The sequence below is a fragment of the Syngnathus acus genome, chromosome 12, assembly GCF_901709675.1.
Source record: "Syngnathus acus chromosome 12, fSynAcu1.2, whole genome shotgun sequence".
In the NCBI taxonomy this organism is placed as follows: Eukaryota; Metazoa; Chordata; class Actinopteri; order Syngnathiformes; family Syngnathidae; genus Syngnathus; species Syngnathus acus.
In genome coordinates this window covers 11,985,459-12,001,285 of record NC_051097.1, presented here as the reverse complement: position 1 = coordinate 12,001,285, position 15,827 = coordinate 11,985,459, and the positions used below count along the sequence as shown (strand labels likewise).

The window sequence follows — 15,827 nt, the reverse complement described above, 5'->3', positions numbered from 1 at the left end:
CGGTCGACGAGCGAGCGAGCGAGCGGCGTCCCTCGGGAGTCGCGGAAACCGAACCGCGAGGTGCGTCATCCCATTTTGAAAGCACAGACGGCAGAACGAGGCAGCGGACTCTTTGACCGTCAGGAAAACCAGAAGGGAACAAAGTTGCGCTCAGACCGACCACCTGGCTGGAAGCCAAATGTATTTTACAAAATGAGTACAAAGGTGGATTCGTGATAAAGGTCAAAGTTGGTCCCTGTAAAAATTGGTCCTCGTGTTCCCGCGGGCGGGAAGTGAGGTCAGACCCTGACCAGGAAGTGCAGTCCCAGCGAGGCGGGAAAATGGAGCGTCTCCAGGCCCAGCGAGGACGGCGCGTACGGGAAGAGCAGCGGCAGCGTCTGCTTGGTGTCCACCAGCAGCTGGGAGGCCTCCTTGGCCACGGCCCCCTCCTGAGCCTCGCCCGCTTCGCGCTCCTGGAGTTGTTTCTGCACGGACACGCTGGTTACACGCTGGTTACACGCTTGCTCTGCAAAGTCTCACACGCTTGCGCTTTGAGCAAATGACCTGTATGTTCCTGATGAAGGAGACGGTGACGCGCTCTTCAAACTCGTTGAGTGGCGTGTACAAGTTGAGGATCTTGACTATCTGCGCGCGAGCACAAAGGCAGAGGAGCTCGTCATCAGTTGCCAGGGGGAGAGGCGGGCGGGCGGGCCGGCGGGCAAGCGAGTGTGTGTGTGTGTGTGTGTATGTGCGGCGGCGCCACCTGCTGGGAATTGAGAGCAGTGCAGAGCGAGCAGATGGCGTCAGCGTCCTCCGAGGTTTTCTTCTTGACTTGCAGCAGCTGAGCAACTTGAATGATGGGACAGAGCGTCTGCGCCGCCCCAGTCTGGTACAACTTGTTAGCGCGCAGCCATTCTTCCATCTGGCTCGTGTTGTACCTGCACGCACGCACGCACAGCACAGTCATTGACTGACCTTGCCTGACACATGTGGAGCCGCATCATCCTCCTCCTCCTCCTCCTCCTCCTCCTCCTCCTCCTCCTCCTCCTCCTCCTCCTCCTCCTCCTCCTCCTCCTCCTCCTCCTCCTCCTCCTCCTCCTCCTCCTCCTCCTCCTCCTCCTCCTCCTCCTCCCACACTCTGTCAGTCACCTGAGCTGCATGCCCGTGCTCCAGGAGCAGACGTCCTTGCGCAGCAGGATGTTGTTAAGCGTGACGGCGTTGACGCAGTGAAAGAGCTGGCGGACCACCTGGCCGGCGATCTCGGGGTCCAGGCCGTGCTCTCGCATGATGCCGTCAAAGAGGCTCAGCTGGCGGATGAGCGCCCGCAGCGTGTAGCCGCCAGACGGCGTGCCCTGGCCGCCGTCCTGGTCCACGCTGGACGAGCGGTTCCGATAGCCGGCGGGCTTGACCCCGGCCAGGCTGGGGATGCTCTCGCTCTCCAACATGGCCGACACTGACGAGACACGACGACGGGTTCGGTTGGACGGGCTCCGCGTTTGAAAGGAATACATTGGGTCGGAAAGAAAGCGCTGACCGATCATAGGCTGGATGGCGGCCTCGGCGATGCGTACGAGCTGCTGGTAGATCTGAATGGACAGGTCGCTGAGAACCTGCCGGTACTCGGTCAGGTCAAAGTTCTTCAGGCAGTGCTCGTTCTGCTTGGCCGTGTTCTGAACCACGAAGGCCTGCGCGGGACGGGGGGAGGGAGGGAGGGAGGGAGGGAGGGAGGGAGGGAGGCGCATGTTCACAAGGCCGCGCCGTCGCCACCAGGAGAGGCTCGCCGTGGCTCACCTCGTCTCCGCTGTATTGCTTGAGGCAGTGCAGGAGGCGGCTGGTGTTGGCCAGCCAGAAGGACGTGGTCTCAAAGTCCTCGTTCCTCTGCGCACAGCCAGGGTCAGGCGTGGTGCTGGTCGGGCGGTGGCGTGGCGTGACGGGCTCTCACCTTGAGGACGCGCTTGACGGCGTTGATGGTGGCGGTGAGCAGAGACTCCACCTTGCCGTCGTCGTTAACGTAATCGGCGTGGCGGACGCACATGAAGAGGATGTACGCCGGGAGACACGGCACCGTCCCAGACAACATACTCGGGCGCATGTCTGCAAAACACCAACAGCGAGCGCCTTTCCTTTCTGCGCGCCATCTAACCCGGTGAAGTCCGACTTGTACGACTCGGGCTCTCCTCTCCTCCTCGCCGCATGCTCTTGGAAGGCAAGATGCGTGGGGAGGAAGTGAGCTCTGACCTGTGACGAGCATCTGGATGAGCAGAGGTTCGTCTTCCCGGTCGTACTCCAGCATGCCCTCAAAGTCTTTCTCCTTGCGTTGAAGCGTCACGTGACGACCCAAGTCGGACTTGGCGCGACCGCCGCTGCCGCCGCGACTCGCTGAGGAAAGGCGCCGCCGTGAGTGGAACGGCACCGGCCGGTCACGTGAGGCGCTCGCTTACCTTGCAGCTCCTGGACTTTCTTCATGTAGATCCTCAGCTGTTTCTTCAGCTTGCGCTCATTCTTCTCTAGTTTCTCCACTAGTTCCTTCAGGTCCTGCGCGCAAAACGTGACAACACGAGCCGTCAACGAGGACATGGCGGCGGCGGCCAGTTATCAGCGGTCCTTTGATGGCGCTGACCAGGTTGTCGTCAGTGAGCCTTGTGATCTCCAGCTGCACGCTGTACTCCAGCAGGGCCTGGGGCGACAGGGATGTGGCATAGTTGAGCGCCTCCTGCTTCCTCCCCACGTCACCCTTCAGCGTCTCCATCTCAGCCCGCAGCGCCTCCACTTCCTGGCCGTGCTGGTGCGCTTGAGACTGAAGCTCATGCTCCATGAGCCTAGCGCACAAAAAAGAGGAGGAAGAAGAAGAACGGCGACCCGTCGGATGCCACGTCGGGGGAAGAGCCGGAGAGCGAGGCTTAGCGCCTGGAAACCTACTTGTTGGACTGGCACACCTGCCGGTAGAGCGTCAGAGCCTGGTCCCTGTCTGACGGCAGCGTCGCCACCGCGTCGACCCTCTCGCCGCTTTCCGTCTCCTGTGACACGACAGCGGCAGCCGATAACGCACAGTGGCCCTCAAAGCGCCCCAAGTCGCGCGCAATTCCATCTTTGTGACCCGCAAGGATTTGGACTAACCAGCACCTGCTGGTGCGTGGGCGGGGCAGCGCTGACAAGCTGCGTCTTAAGCATGACCACTTCTTCCTTGCGCGCGTCCAGCTCCTCGTTGGCCGCCTTCAGCTGACTCATCAGGACGTGGTAGCCGTCACGGGGCGCCTCTTGGCCCACGCTGCGACGCAGCTCCTCCAGGTGCTCCTTCAGCTGCCTGTTCTCCAGCTCCAGCTCCTCACGCTGCACGCGTCCGTCCGTCCGTCAGCAAACAGGGCCGTGACCACACGCGCGGAAAAGCTTCATGGACTCCAGGTTACCTTCAGGTTATTGTAGGCCAAGTCAGCAGCCGCCTCCTCCGTGAGACTCGCCGCTGCCACCGCCGCCGCGTCTACGCTGTCCTGCAAGCAGCATCCATCCGGTTGGGGCACAAGAGTGCCTTTGATTTTGAAGAGGGGAGGGCCAACCTTGTTTCTGGCCACCTCGTCCATTTTGTCCAGGCTGGCTTGCAGCCGCTTCCGCTCCTGTTCCAAGTCTCGCACACGCTTCTGCAGCTTGACGAAGATGCCGATGTCCATGGCCGCCTTGTCCGCGCCCACCTCCTGCGGGAACAACATGGCCGCCATCCAGGTCAGGAAAGCGTGCGCACGCGCGCACGCACGCACGCACGCAAGTCTCCGAGACCTCCACCAGCTGCAGGACATCATCGGCATCTCCCGCCTCCGAGGTGGAGATGGACGTGTAGTTGGAGTCCGACTCCAGGCTGCTCTGATTGGACGAGCTTCTGTGGTGGCCCGGCTGGAACTGTGCAGAGTTCGGAGGTCAAAGGTGTCCTTTCTCCCACAGGAAGCGACAGAGCATCCAACCTTGGCCAGAGAAACTTCCTCCTTCAGATTGTCGTATCTCTGCTCGAGTGCGGAATATTCCTTCAGGAGATTTTGGTAGCGACGTCGTTCGGCGTCCATCTCAGCGCGCAGCAAGGCGCTGCCCACGTCCTCTGCAAGCAATGCCGTTGAGCGTCGGTCGCATGACGAGGCGGGAGGGCCTCGCCTCGCCTCGCCTCGCCTCGCCACTGACCTTGAGCGCGGTTCGACTGCTGTTTGATCTTCTGGTTGAGTTCTTCCTTTTGGCTCTTGAGCAGCGCATTCTCCTCCTCCAGCTCAGCGACTCTCTGGCGGGAAAGACGCCGCGTCACGCTTCTGCTAGCGGGCGCGGAACGGCGGTGGGCGCTCTCACCCGGGTCAGCTCCAGCTTCTCAGTGCGGTGGCGCTCCTCCGTCTGGCTTTCGTGGGCCCGAGCCCCCTCCAGCTCCTTGCTCAGCGCCTCCAGCTCAGCTCGCAGCGTCGTGAGCTGAGCGGCGGCTGTGGCGCCGCCCTGCTGGCTGCGCGTCTGCTGCAGGTGCTGCAGCTGCTGCTGGACCCGGCTGAGCTCCGTGCCCAGGCTGGTGTTGGCGCGCAGGAGCTGCTCGTTCTGCTCACGGTAATCCTTACCCTGCACGAAGGCCACCGACATTGGCCGGGAAGGAGGAGCCATTTGGGCGGCGAGGCGCTACCTGCTCGTCCATCTTTATCTGCAGTTGCACGATCTTGTTCTCCATGCCGGCGTTGAGCTTGGTCAGGCGTCGGGCCACGGGCGCCTCCGTCTTGAGCGTCCGGAAGCGGCGCTGCGCTCGAGAGCGCCTGAAGGCGCACTGCAGCACCACGGCGGCCCGCCGCATGCGGCGGTAGCGGACCCTCTGCAGCCAGCCGCGGACGCACCTCTGGATGACCAGCGCCTTGTGGTGCAGCATGAACTGGCGACGAGCGCAGCGAGAGAACGTCACCGTGCTTGCGTGCGTGCGTGCGTGCGCGCGCGCGCGCGAGCGCTACCTCCTGGAAGATCCTGCGCGTGAACATCCCCCGTGCAAAGGCCTGGATGGTGACGGTGGCCCGGCGCAGCTGCAGGAAGGCGCGGCGCTCTCTGGCCATGCGGTAATTCTTCTGGCACACCACGGCGGCACGCGTCAGCCGCAAGTATTCGGCGTACCTAGGGTCAGAGGTCACGCGACGGGCGCATTCTCAATAAGTGGCTCTAGAAACGCTGGCCGTGCATCCCTCGGTTTTGCAACAATGAAATGCAAACGTCCTTCCAAACAAGAGAGAGCAGGTACATATATGTATGTGTGTGTGTGTGTGTGTGGGGGGGGGGGGGGACTGACCTGCGCGCCAGGTAGCCTCGCCCGTATCGCTGCAGCAAAATGGCGGATTTGCGGATCTTGCGGTAGCGCAGCCTCTGCAGCCAGCCGCGCACCGTCTTCTGGATGACCATGCAGGCGGCGCGGAACTTGTCGGCACGCAACTTCTCCAAGTAGGCCACCTGACCGGCCCTGAAGAAGATCTTGCTCTTCCCCAACTGGAACATGTCGCCTTCCTGGCCCGCCCATCCATCCATCCATCCATCCATCCATCCATCCATCCATCCATCCATCCATCCATCCATCCAGCCATCCATCCAGCCATCCATCCATCCATCCATCCATCCATCCATCCATCCATCCATCCATCCATCCATCCATCCATCCATCCATCCATCCATCCGTCCATCCCGCAGGCAAGCAATTAGGCCAAAGCGCTGGCACACTTTTGCCGCTTCTCACCTTGATGAGCGTCGCCAAGAGCGTCTGGCACACCGACTTCTTATCCGGGCACGATACGTCCGACTTGCGCATCAACACGCGGTACCTGCTGAAGAAGTCGACGTAGGTCCACCTGCGCACGCACACGCAAGCTTCATTTGCGATCGTGCCAGTGGATTTGCCGGCCGAGCGATAAAAAACGACCATTGTCGCCCGATCCATCTTCAAATCGATCATCGGTCGCCCTTCCGATCATCGATCGGATGAGTTTTAAATCCTCGGTAAATGGAAAAGTGAACATATTGCAAATTGTCGCTTTCACCCTCTCGAGCGGAAATGGTGCTCCATCAAAGTGGACTGCTTGCTTTTTTACCAAAATGGTGGAAAAGAGAGAGGAAGGAGGAGGAGGGCATGACCTGGACGGGTATCCAGCGGCGCTGATGCGGATGGTCTCCAGGACGCCGCACGCCCGCAGCTGCTGCACAGCTCGACCAGAGTCAAACCTGCAAACGACTCGCGTTATGTTAGGTGAGGAAGGCGAGGGCAGTTGTCTTTGGCGGCCAGCGTCTCGCGCGTCCCTTGGGGCGGGGCGGGGCAAGGCAAGGCAAGCGGGCCGGGCGGCACTCACGAGAAGGCCTGCTTGTCGTCGTTGGGTTTGATGCAGCGCACGTAGTGAGGCGTGGTGGCGTTGAGCGTCTCCATCAGAAGATGCAGAGAACTGCGGAACTGGACACGTACGTCAACACCGGGCTGGGCCGGGCCGGGCCGGGCCAGCTGGCATTGCTCACCTGCAGGCCCACGCTCTTCCTGTGCTCTTTGTTGGGCGGTCTGGGCGTGGATTTTGCGGGCCGCACGTTGACCCTGGCCGATTTGGGGCCGCCGTCCTCGGTGGCAAACAGGTCGGCCACCAGCTGAAGCTGAGGACGCGTCGGGTGGTGACGTGACGCGCTTTGGCAGACGGGCTCCTCTTTCTTTCGAGCCGTTTTTCCGGACCGGGAAGCTCACCTTACTGGCCTTGAGGATGTTGATTTGCTCGTCGTAGACGGTGTCGCGGTTCTTCTCCAGGAAGCCGGCGCACTCGTACGCCACCTGGGGGTCAACAAGCTCAGACACCGCACGCTCGCACGCACTCTTTGGATGCTTTAGTCAAAGCACGATTACTATTTACAGCAGCACTATTTGCGAGTTCGCATGAGAGCGCTGAAAATTGAAAATGTTCAGTCAAGTTGATCCAAATATCAAACCAAATAAGCCGTTCTCCTGTTTTGTTCTGGGTTTACACTCACCTGATCGGCAAAATGGACAATGACGAAAGCAGAGTTGGACATTCGAGGCTTCTGAAAGTGGGCGTTGGAGGAGTGCTGCTTGTACAGCTTCTGGGCCCAGTTCTGATCCGTTCCTTTGGGGACCTGCGAGGCCGTGAAGAGCGAGCGAGTCAGACGCGAGCCGATCCCGCGGGTTGGGACGAGAGGCCAGGCCACAAAAAACAAAAGTCTATTTTGTTGAATCATCACACAAGCAGAACGGTCACGATGTCGTGGCGTGCCAGAACCGGAGAACAATGTGAGGGGAAAATGACGAGGAAGAATGCCAACGAGCCCACTGACTTTGCACTCCTCGTCCAGAAGGTCAAGCACGCCCAGTCGCGCCTCAATCAGGTCGATGCACGGCTGGTTGTCGTGGAAATCGATCAGGGTCCACGGGATCTGCTCCTTCATGTACTCCTCCTGCTCCAACTTGAACACGTGCTGCGCACATATGACATCATCAGCACCCGCCAGGCCCGGCCAGGCCCGGCCCGGCCCATCTGGCGGCGCGCCTCACCGAGTTGAACTGTTGCTGCAGCTTCTCGTTAGCGTAGTTGATGCAGAACTGCTCGAAGCTGTTGACCTCGAAGGTTTCGAACCTGCGGGCGACAGCGTTGTCAGCCGGGAAGGGAAGGGACGGGGCAGGGCAGGGCGAGAGCGGGCCAGACGGTACCCGTAGATGTCGAGGACGCCGATGAAGGAGCGTCGCTCAGAGGACGCGCGCAGCGCCAGGTTGATGTGCGCCACGATCCAGTCGAAGACGCGGGCGTAGATGTGCTTGGCCAGGGCGTCGCGGGCGTTGGTCGCCCGCTCGGCCGACATGTTCTTCACGTAGGTCTCGCTGGCCGTGGCCAACTTCCTGTGGCACAGCCAGTGCTCCATTTGCGGGAGCTCCAGGCCCAGGAGCCGGCAGAAATGAGCCAGGTGCTCGTCGTCGCCCTGGAAGCACAACGGCCCGCCGTCACGTCGCCTGGCCGTTTGCCGCCAGATGATGTGATGGCGGGCTCTTGTGGTTTGCGCGCCTCTGCTCAAGCCCGAGAAAATAGAGGGAACACAAGCTCAGCCGTACGTGCCCGCCGCTTTGCCAGGGGTCGGGACCGCTGAGCGAGAGGCGAGGACGCCGACCGGGACGCCAGGAACCAAGGAAGCTAGGAAGCCGGGATGCAAGGAAGCCAGGAAGCAAGGAAGCCGGAAAGTGAGGAAGCCAAGAAGCCGGGACGCGAGCTCGCACCGACACGTGGCAGGACTCGCCGTCCCTCTGGGCGCAGATCTGGACGTTGCCCAGATGCAAGATGGCCGCCAGCACCCTGAAGACGACGTTCTGGCTGGCGTCCTTGATACCTGCGGCGCACACATGCACGCGTGAAGGACCCCAACGAGGCCGTCTGGCCCCTTTGCTGCAAAAGCAGGCACTTTCTTTTCTGAAAGGAGTTGCAGGGGGGTGCCGTGCCGTGCCGTGCCATGCCGTGCCGTGCGCTCACCCAGCAGTCTAAAGGCCCGCCGCGTCCTGTCCAGCTCGTCGGCGTCGTTCACGCCCTCGATGAAGATGTTCTCGCCCGCGGACGTGTAGGCAAAGTCCTCGGCGCTGGCTGGCAGTGGCAAAAGCACAGACGTCGGAACCTTCAAATTGAGTCGAGTCATTTTGTCCTGGATGAAGAGCACGGCGCCCCCTTTTTGTTTTGGGCAGGCAAAGTGGAGCACAGCCAAGCCGGCTCGACTCACCGAGGCCGAGGTCTCGCAGCTCCGGCAAAGAGGCGGAGGCGCACAGCTGGTAGAAGATGTGGTAATTGCGCTCATCTTCAGCCTGCAAGGCAAGAAAAAAAAAAAAAAAACGTCAGAGCGCACTTCCGGCCAGCTCCGCCACTTGACAAAAAACAGCACGGCCGCCTGTCGGGCGGACCCACCTGAAAGACCACCCGCGACTTCTCCAGCAGGTACGTCCGCATGTTGGCGCCAATGATGTGGTAGCTGCGGTCGAAGCCGATCTCGATGTACTTGCCAAAGCGGCTGCTGTTGTCGTTCCTGGTGGTCTTGGCGTTGCCGATGGCCTGGTGCAAAGAAAGGAAGCGCGGGGTCGAGCCGGGGACAGAAGCCGCCGCTTTCTTTCCGCTGAACCCCGAGGAGACCGAAAGGGGCTCATAGCGGACGAGCGGAGACCAGAGTGGACCGGACTGGACTGGACTGGCCTGGCCTGGCCGCCACGAGCGCCACGACTGCACTGGTGAGACCTGCCGACAAGGCGGCAGACTGGACGGATGCGGACTGACCTCCATGATGGGACTGGAGGCGAGGACTTTGTCTTCCACGTTGGTGTCGTTGGCAGATCCTCCCACAGTGGCAAAGAATCTCATGGCGTACTTAGCGGAGACGGTCTTGCCGGCTCCCGATTCGCCGCTCACGATGATGGACTGGTTCCTCTCGTCCCTGGCGAGCGCAAGGCGGTGGGACGTGACGGCCCGCTGGCGCTACTGCCCGTCGCCGCGCTGGCGCTACTGCCCGTCGCCGCGCTGGCGCTACTGCCCGTCGCCGCGCTGGCGCTACTGCCCGCCCGCCCAGCCTTCCTCCCTCCCAGCCTTCCTCCCTCCCTCCCTCCCTCCCACCTGGCCATCTGCTTGTAGGCTTCCTCGGCCACGGCAAAGATGTGCGGGTCCATGTCGCCCATGTTGCGACCGCTGTAGGCGTTGATCACCTCCTCGCCGTAGATCTGCAGCTCATCGTACGGGTTGATGGCCACCAGGACGATACCTGCGCTCGCACGAGAGATTTTCCGTCGCGCCCGCGCCTTTTCAAGCGGGCCTCCTCGGCCGAGCCCTGGCCACTGACCGCAGTAGGTGTAGATGTGGTTGGACTCAAGGAATCGCACTCGGAGGTTGTGCAGCACGGCGGGCTCGTGAAGATAGCTGAGCGCCGTCAGGTCGTTCTCGCCCACCAGGATGTCGGGGTTGCGCAGGAACGGCATGGGGTTGCCGGCGGGGCCCAGCGGGTATTCCAGCGGCTGCGAGGGCAAAGGCCGTTCCCGGTCAGGACTTTGTCCCCCATGGGGTCGCCCGCCCAACTCACCGTGCCATCCTCCAGGCAGAGATGGAGCACCGACTCTCCCTGCTTGAAGTCTCGGCTGATCTCCGCTGCCCGCCACACGGTCTCCGGGTCCGGGATCCATACTCGCGTGTACTGCATGGAGCACAGACATTGGTTACATTTCATTGTTGCTGACAACATGATGCTGAGGAGATTGTGTGTGTGTGTGCGTGTGTGTGCGTGTGTGTGCGTGCGTGCGTGCGTGTATGTGTGTGCGTGCGTTTTCAAACCTTTTCATGGCAATGTTACAAGAGCAACGCGAGCCTCACACTTGACAAAGGACCAAAGTCACCATCAAGAAACCACATTGAAAGCAAATGCATCTTCATTGTTGCTTACTCCCGGTCAGAATTGATAAGAAACCCGATTGCGATCAATCTCTGCGAGTGTTTCCGTCGACAACATTGCTGTCCATTGGTTATTTCTGATGATTGGTGAGGACACGGCCCTAAAAATGGCTCACCCACCGCTGCAATTCCCTCACAATGTTGTTGAGGTGATCATTTGGAAAGGTCGACGCTGGCAGACACGTTTATTGGAGCAAATATGTTACTTCCAAAGTGTCAGTACCGTTGCGACCCAAGACGCTCGCTCGCTCCCTCCCACTCGCACAAAGGCTAGAGTAACTCAAGTACTCTTACTTGAGTAGTTTGATGGAGTGCTCGCTCTCACTACTCAAGGCAGCAACTTCCTCAAAACCGAGCAGAGTTGGGAACTATGGCGTCATCTTTCTTCCCTGTTTGCGTCGCCCGCATCTCACGGCAGGTGGGCACTAGCCGCCGCCGCCACCGGTCTTTACTCAATCAACCTGGATCATCGCGAAGCTAGCTAGCGACAACTTGTTCCCTCCCGAAGCAACGAGCTGACTGACTCGTGGAGTGCTCGCTCGCTCGACTGGCTCACCTTCGTGAAGAGCTCGTTGACGGACATGTTTCTTGTCGCTCCTCGACAACCGCCAAAGTCCACAGGCGCGTGCGCGGCGGCCAACCCGGAAGCCGCCGCTTCCCTTACGACAGGTGCATCGCGGCAGGTGCTTCCGCGCTGACCTCCCTCGCCTACCAACTTTGCTCTTATCTTGCAAAGAGAAGAGTCGACTTGAATTGACGTCAGCTTCAAAGTCCGTCCCGTCCCGTGTCGGAGTTTCTTTCGCGGACGGCACCGGGTTGACTTCGTTGACGTGCACGCGCATTGCTTAAAGCGGCAGTGCACGCTCGACCGCCACGCAGGTGCTCGACAGCCGTGCATTGTGATTGGAGGTGTGCTGTGACGTCATCGCGGAGGTGGGCACAACAATGACTTCTTTTTTGAGCTTCGAAGTCAACGTTTTCAATGTTTTCAATTCTTTTGCTTTGATGTCATTTTAATAAGCCGGTCAACCAACAAGTTTTATCCTGACTTTGGATAGAGTGATTGATTTTGTTTTTCTTTATTCATACTGTCCTCAACTAACCTTTCAAGTTTTCATTCTTTTTCATTCTATATTCCGGTTTGTTTACCTTTTTAAACTGCTATCAAGTGACAAATTGTAACTCTACATTTACTTTTGTTTTTTAAAAATATGAAGCTATTCTCAACCAGGCCTACTTTTTTTCTTTTAAAATCCTAATTTAAAAAATAAAGTTCCCTCAACAGATGAAAGCATACATCATTCATTACGAGCGTATTTAAATCACTCAACCAACCGATTCACTTTTTATATATTTGTATCAATATTGTATATATTTTGCCAGCAACATTTGACCTAGTAAGATTCTGAGAGTTCGAATCATAACTTTTCATGTATACTTTATTGAGCTTCAACTTGATTTTTGTTTTTGGATCATATTTTTGTTGACTTAACTGACAACTTTGACCTTGTTTATATATCTGCGTTGTTTTATCTCTTGAAAATCTTTTATTCGCTTATGTTTTGACCTTATTTGAATCACTTGAACATTTTCTTATTTAATCCGAACTTTCCAATGTGTTTTTTTTAATGGTTCTTCTTATTTGAAATCAACCTAAACTTCATTTTGTTTGAACATATTTGGACTATTTCTATTGACTTTGAAGCCATTTTTGAGCTGTTGTTAAGAAAGTCGTCGTGTGGTCGCTAATGTTGATCCTGTGTTTCAAATCGCTTCCAGCCATAAGGAATGAAACGAGCGCTTACCTTCTTGTAAGGGTTATAATGTGCGCTCATGTTCCTTCCTTCATATGTGGTCTCGACGTTGGCGTGACGCGTCTCGCGTGTGGGAAGCCGATCGTAGGACGAAAGTCTTCCTCCCTGAACACTCCCTCCGCAGGTATGAGCTCATTCCAGCCGGCCGAGCCAGAACTATTGCAGCCCGCCGCCCGCGCTGCTTTTCCTCTCATGCTGAAGCCAAGCGTCTCATCAGCGCCACCGTGTGGTTGACATGTGCCCTGCGCAGGATCCACGCGCAATTCCACATCTGCGCGCATCGTCCAACTGATTTGGACTGTTAGGAAAGAGACAATAGCGGTTCTCGTTTCAGGGATACCTTGGGTCGGTCGACTTTCACGCTCAGTCTGTCCATTTGCCAGGACAAAGGCTCCAAAGTCACTTTTGTGGTGAAATAGAACACGAAAAAATCGCAACGTATTGACAATGATTTGCAGACGCTCGCTATTGCCACGCCTGGCCGGTTCGTATGGTGTCCAGCTAGAAGAGCAGGGCAGGGCAGGGCAGGGCAGGGCAGGGCAGGGCAGGGCAGGGCAGGGCCCCGCGCGCGGAATTTTCAGTCGCAAGGACAGAGTGAGGCAGACCTGGGCCACGTTCATGGAGAGATTTTAATGACCGTTGGCTATTTTCATCCAGCGTGAGAAAAGCACGCAAAGGACAAAGGCGAGATCGAGCTCGAGCTGCTTTTTCCTTAGTGCCAGGGTGAGTGGCCAGGACTCGCCAAAGCCTTGGGCCGCTGCTCCTGGGCGCCGGGCGCTTTCCGAAAGGGGTGCATGATGCCGTCGTTGGGCCGGGCCAGAACCCGGTCCTTCCTCTCCAGCTTCTCCTGCTCCATCTGCTCCAGATGCCGCTGCTCCCTGCGCTCCTCGTCCTCCCGCTCCCTCCTCTGGCGCCGGAGCTGCTCCACCTGCGCCTGGAGCTCGGCCTGGTACGCCACGTAGGCCCGCCGCTGCCTGCGGGGGGGAAGGCAAGCGTCACTCACGCCGGCGCACGAGAGCGCCGACGACGGCCGCACCTCTTGGACAGCTCCTCGTCGGCCTGCTTGGTGTCCCGCAGGGCGGCGTCCACCTCCACTCGCTCCTCGGCGATGTCGGCGCGGCGTTGAACTTCACGTTGCTCTACACGTGCAACCAACTCCAGCAAAGTGGAACGCCTCGACAACTTCCGGCTCGCGAGGAGAACCGGGCCACTTACGTTTCTGTGCGCTCTGCAGCTGGTGCGACTCGGCCACCTCGCGCATGAGCCGGTTCCTGGCGTCCTGCTGCAGGCGGTTCTGCCGCTCCCGTCTGTCCCACGTCTCTTTCATCTTCTCGCCCATCATTTGCTCCATCTCTTCCTCGTCCTTTTGGCGCGCCGCCATCTGGTCGGCCAAATACTGGCGAAAGCGCAGCTGCTCGTCCCTCAGGTCGGCCTGAGGCGGGGCGGGGGGGGGGGAACGACAAAAAAATTTGCCCCGCTGGCAAATGCTTCATCGACGCACAAGCGTGCCAAGAAGTTCCGCCCTGTCAGCGGCCTACCCGCTTGTCGGCCGTGTCCCGCTGGGCCTGACTCTCGTCCTGGAGCGTCTGGCGCAGGATGTCCAAGTCCAGCTGGAGCTCGTCTTGCTGCTCCTTGGCCACGCGCTCCATCTTGAGACGCAAGCTGTCGTCCAGCAGGCGGCGGCGGGCCGCCTGGCCCTGGTGTCGCAGGCCGCGCTCGCGCTGCGCCTGCCGCTGCAGAGCCTGGGTCTGCTCCTCCTGCAGGCAACAAGTCACATGCGCAGGTTGTGGCCCCGACCACACGACGGCGGCGGCCACGTTTGCAGGACCTGCTGTCGCGCTTGCTCCTGCCTGTCGCGGCGCCGGCTCTGCCGCAGGCTCTCGGCGTCGTCCAGCTGCTGGCGCAGGCACTCCATCTGCATCTGGTCGCAGCGCCGAGCCTGGGTGGCCTCGCGGCGCTCGCGCTCCTCCTTGGCGTGGGCGTCGGCTCGCCACAGCTGCTGGAACATGTCGTCTTCGCGCTGGCGGGCCAGGGCCAGCTCCCGCTGGCTGCGCAGCTGGGCGGCCCGCTCTTCGCAAACCTGCAAAAAGCGCCGCTTACTCTGCGCCTCGCGGAGTTCCTGGCACTGCTCCCTGAAGGCCCAAACACAACGGAATGGGGCAAGGAGCGGCTTGGCGGCTTGGCGGCTTGGCACCAGCCAGCCGGCCAGCCAGCCAGCCAGCCAGCCAGCCAGCCAGCGACCGAAGTGGAGGCAGGCGGCTGACCTGAACTGCTGGTCCAGCTTTTGCGCCACCACTTGCCGGCGCTGCGCCTCTCTGGCGTCGTGCAGACTTTTGGCTCGCTCGCGCATCTGCGCTTGTCTCTCGGACGGCGTCTCCCTCGCCAGGCGGGCCGACAGCACCAGCTGGCGCTCCTCGTCCTCCAGAAGCTGTCGCAGCCTGAGGACGGGGAGTTGAGGCCGGGCCCATTCTGCCTGAATCCGCCCACGTCGGTGGTCACCTTTGTTGGCGCTGGTGCACGGCGCAGCGGTGCTGCATCATGACATCATCCACGTCCCTCCGGACGGAGTGGCCCGCGTTGCGAGCCTCGCTGGTCAGCAGCCAGCGATTGTTGACCCGGCACGCTTCGCGCTCGCGGGCGCATTCGCTGGCGCGCTGGCGCTCCTCTTCCTGCCTCTGGCGAAGCAGCATGGCGCGTCGGGCGGGAAGCATGCCGGCTCCCGCTGCAGAGTCGTCGTGGCCGTCTCCTCGTCGGCGGGCAAACACAACAAAGGCGCTTTTGGAAGGAGGCGGAAGCAAGGACGTTTGTGTCTGGCCGCCCTGCTTCTCAAATGTCAACAGAGAGTGTGAGCGAGTGAGTGGCTGCTTGCTGCATTAGGTCTGAAGGAAAAAGCTGGGGAGATGCAACTTAGACAGCAGCACCGAGCAAATGTGGCCCCAACATCCCGTGAGCGAGCGCTTCAAGTTGGCTGCCTGAGTCACAACTTTTCTTTTCAAGCATGCCTTGGCAATACACACACACACACACACTCTTCCAAAATGGTCCCCTTTTGTGGGCGTTACGCTAGCGCGCTGTCTGTGGCAGTGAAATGTTGAGTGAAGGCTGCGCTGCGCAGCGCAGCGCAGCGCACATGACGGACAAGCTCTTTTGTGGCTTTCACACTTGTTGCTGAACGCTCGGTCGCCATTCATGCATTCGCGTTCGTTTTCACACGGCGAACGTCTTGGTTTTTTCTTCGGACGAGCTGCTGGCCAGTAGACTCACCTGGTCGTGCTGCGGGTGCGGCTGCGGGTGGCCTGGCCGGCCTTAGTTCCTTTTAGCTCGGCCGCGCCGCCATGGTGACGAGTAAACGAAAGCGATGACGTCACCTGCGAACCCAAAGACATTCGCCAGCTTCGCGTCGAGAGCACGTGACGAGGGCGACGTCGCTGACTCATTTGCGTGCGTGCGTGCGTGCCTGCGTAGCGGTCGCTGTCCGGCGTGCCGATCTGACCACCCGGCTAGATATTATGATGATTATGATTGTTCTTTTTTTCTTCTTGCCCGACTGGGCGTCGACGTTAGATGTCGAGAATATTTGTCAACTCGAGTGCTTTCTGTA

At 59.6% G+C, this 15,827-nt stretch overlaps 3 protein-coding genes across 10 annotated transcripts in view; all 3 read right to left on the bottom strand.

Moving 5' to 3' along the window:
• Positions 1-152: 152 nt before the first annotated feature.
• On the bottom strand, positions 153-12,400 carry myo5b (myosin VB). 7 transcript variants are annotated; one of them, XM_037266704.1, is made up of 39 exons: positions 12,218-12,400; positions 10,048-10,158; positions 9,811-9,982; positions 9,588-9,732; positions 9,255-9,411; positions 8,892-9,035; positions 8,710-8,791; positions 8,469-8,576; positions 8,219-8,328; positions 7,661-7,926; positions 7,505-7,586; positions 7,288-7,428; positions 6,967-7,089; positions 6,686-6,769; positions 6,469-6,597; positions 6,309-6,406; positions 6,097-6,183; positions 5,702-5,813; positions 5,264-5,475; positions 4,935-5,091; positions 4,619-4,858; positions 4,303-4,557; positions 4,144-4,237; positions 3,933-4,063; positions 3,736-3,870; positions 3,534-3,668; positions 3,387-3,467; positions 3,097-3,309; positions 2,899-2,996; positions 2,600-2,798; positions 2,421-2,514; positions 2,218-2,358; positions 1,922-2,073; positions 1,771-1,857; positions 1,514-1,664; positions 1,129-1,432; positions 743-917; positions 544-624; positions 153-464 (listed from the first exon to the last, which is right to left on the bottom strand). In XM_037266704.1, exons 1-39 carry the CDS (start codon positions 12,245-12,247, stop codon positions 279-281), a joined length of 5,502 nt encoding a protein of 1,833 aa, XP_037122599.1. In that variant the 5' UTR covers positions 12,248-12,400; the 3' UTR covers positions 153-278. The 7 variants fall into 7 exon arrangements, with proteins under 7 accessions (XP_037122599.1, XP_037122601.1, XP_037122602.1 ...); XM_037266706.1 differs by having other exon boundaries at positions 3,751-3,870; XM_037266707.1 differs by lacking the exon at positions 12,218-12,400 and adding an exon at positions 10,969-11,123 and having other exon boundaries at positions 3,751-3,870.
• The window catches only part of dmtn (dematin actin binding protein), an 18,909-nt gene continuing 13,866 nt past the window's right edge, over positions 10,785-15,827 (bottom strand). For both annotated transcript variants that reach the window (XR_005099733.1, XM_037266750.1), the window contains 2 exons: positions 13,050-13,052; positions 10,785-10,796 (listed from right to left, as the gene is read on the bottom strand). The gene's annotated coding sequence lies outside the window, so the exon portion shown is untranslated. The remainder of the gene's footprint in view (positions 10,797-13,049; positions 13,053-15,827) is intronic.
• cfap53 (cilia and flagella associated protein 53) lies at positions 12,844-15,526 on the bottom strand. Its single transcript, XM_037266737.1, has 8 exons — positions 15,491-15,526; positions 14,726-15,048; positions 14,491-14,664; positions 14,055-14,358; positions 13,765-13,983; positions 13,442-13,664; positions 13,263-13,365; positions 12,844-13,200 (listed from the first exon to the last, which is right to left on the bottom strand). Exons 2-8 carry the CDS (start codon positions 14,935-14,937, stop codon positions 12,939-12,941), a joined length of 1,497 nt encoding a protein of 498 aa, XP_037122632.1. The 5' UTR covers positions 14,938-15,048; positions 15,491-15,526; the 3' UTR covers positions 12,844-12,938.

Bases quoted from the DNA above. Each gene is read 5' to 3' on its own strand.
- cfap53 (XM_037266737.1), bottom strand. From the start codon at position 14,937: ATGCTTCCCGCCCGACGCGCCATGCTGCTTCGCCAGAGGCAGGAAGAG. The intron at 14,665-14,725 runs GTGACCACCGAC...CCCCGTCCTCAG, and splicing joins GTGCACCAGCGCCAACAAAG to GCTGCGACAGCTTCTGGAGG. The intron at 14,359-14,490 runs GTCAGCCGCCTG...TTGGGCCTTCAG, and splicing joins AAGCTGGACCAGCAGTTCAG to GGAGCAGTGCCAGGAACTCC.
- myo5b (XM_037266701.1), bottom strand. From the start codon at position 12,247: ATGAGCGCACATTATAACCCTTACAAGAAG. The intron at 9,733-9,810 runs GTCAGTGGCCAG...GTGCGAGCGCAG, and splicing joins CCACATCTACACCTACTGCG to GTATCGTCCTGGTGGCCATC. The intron at 5,814-6,096 runs GTCATGCCCTCC...GTGCGTGCGCAG, and splicing joins GCCGCTGGATACCCGTCCAG to GTGGACCTACGTCGACTTCT.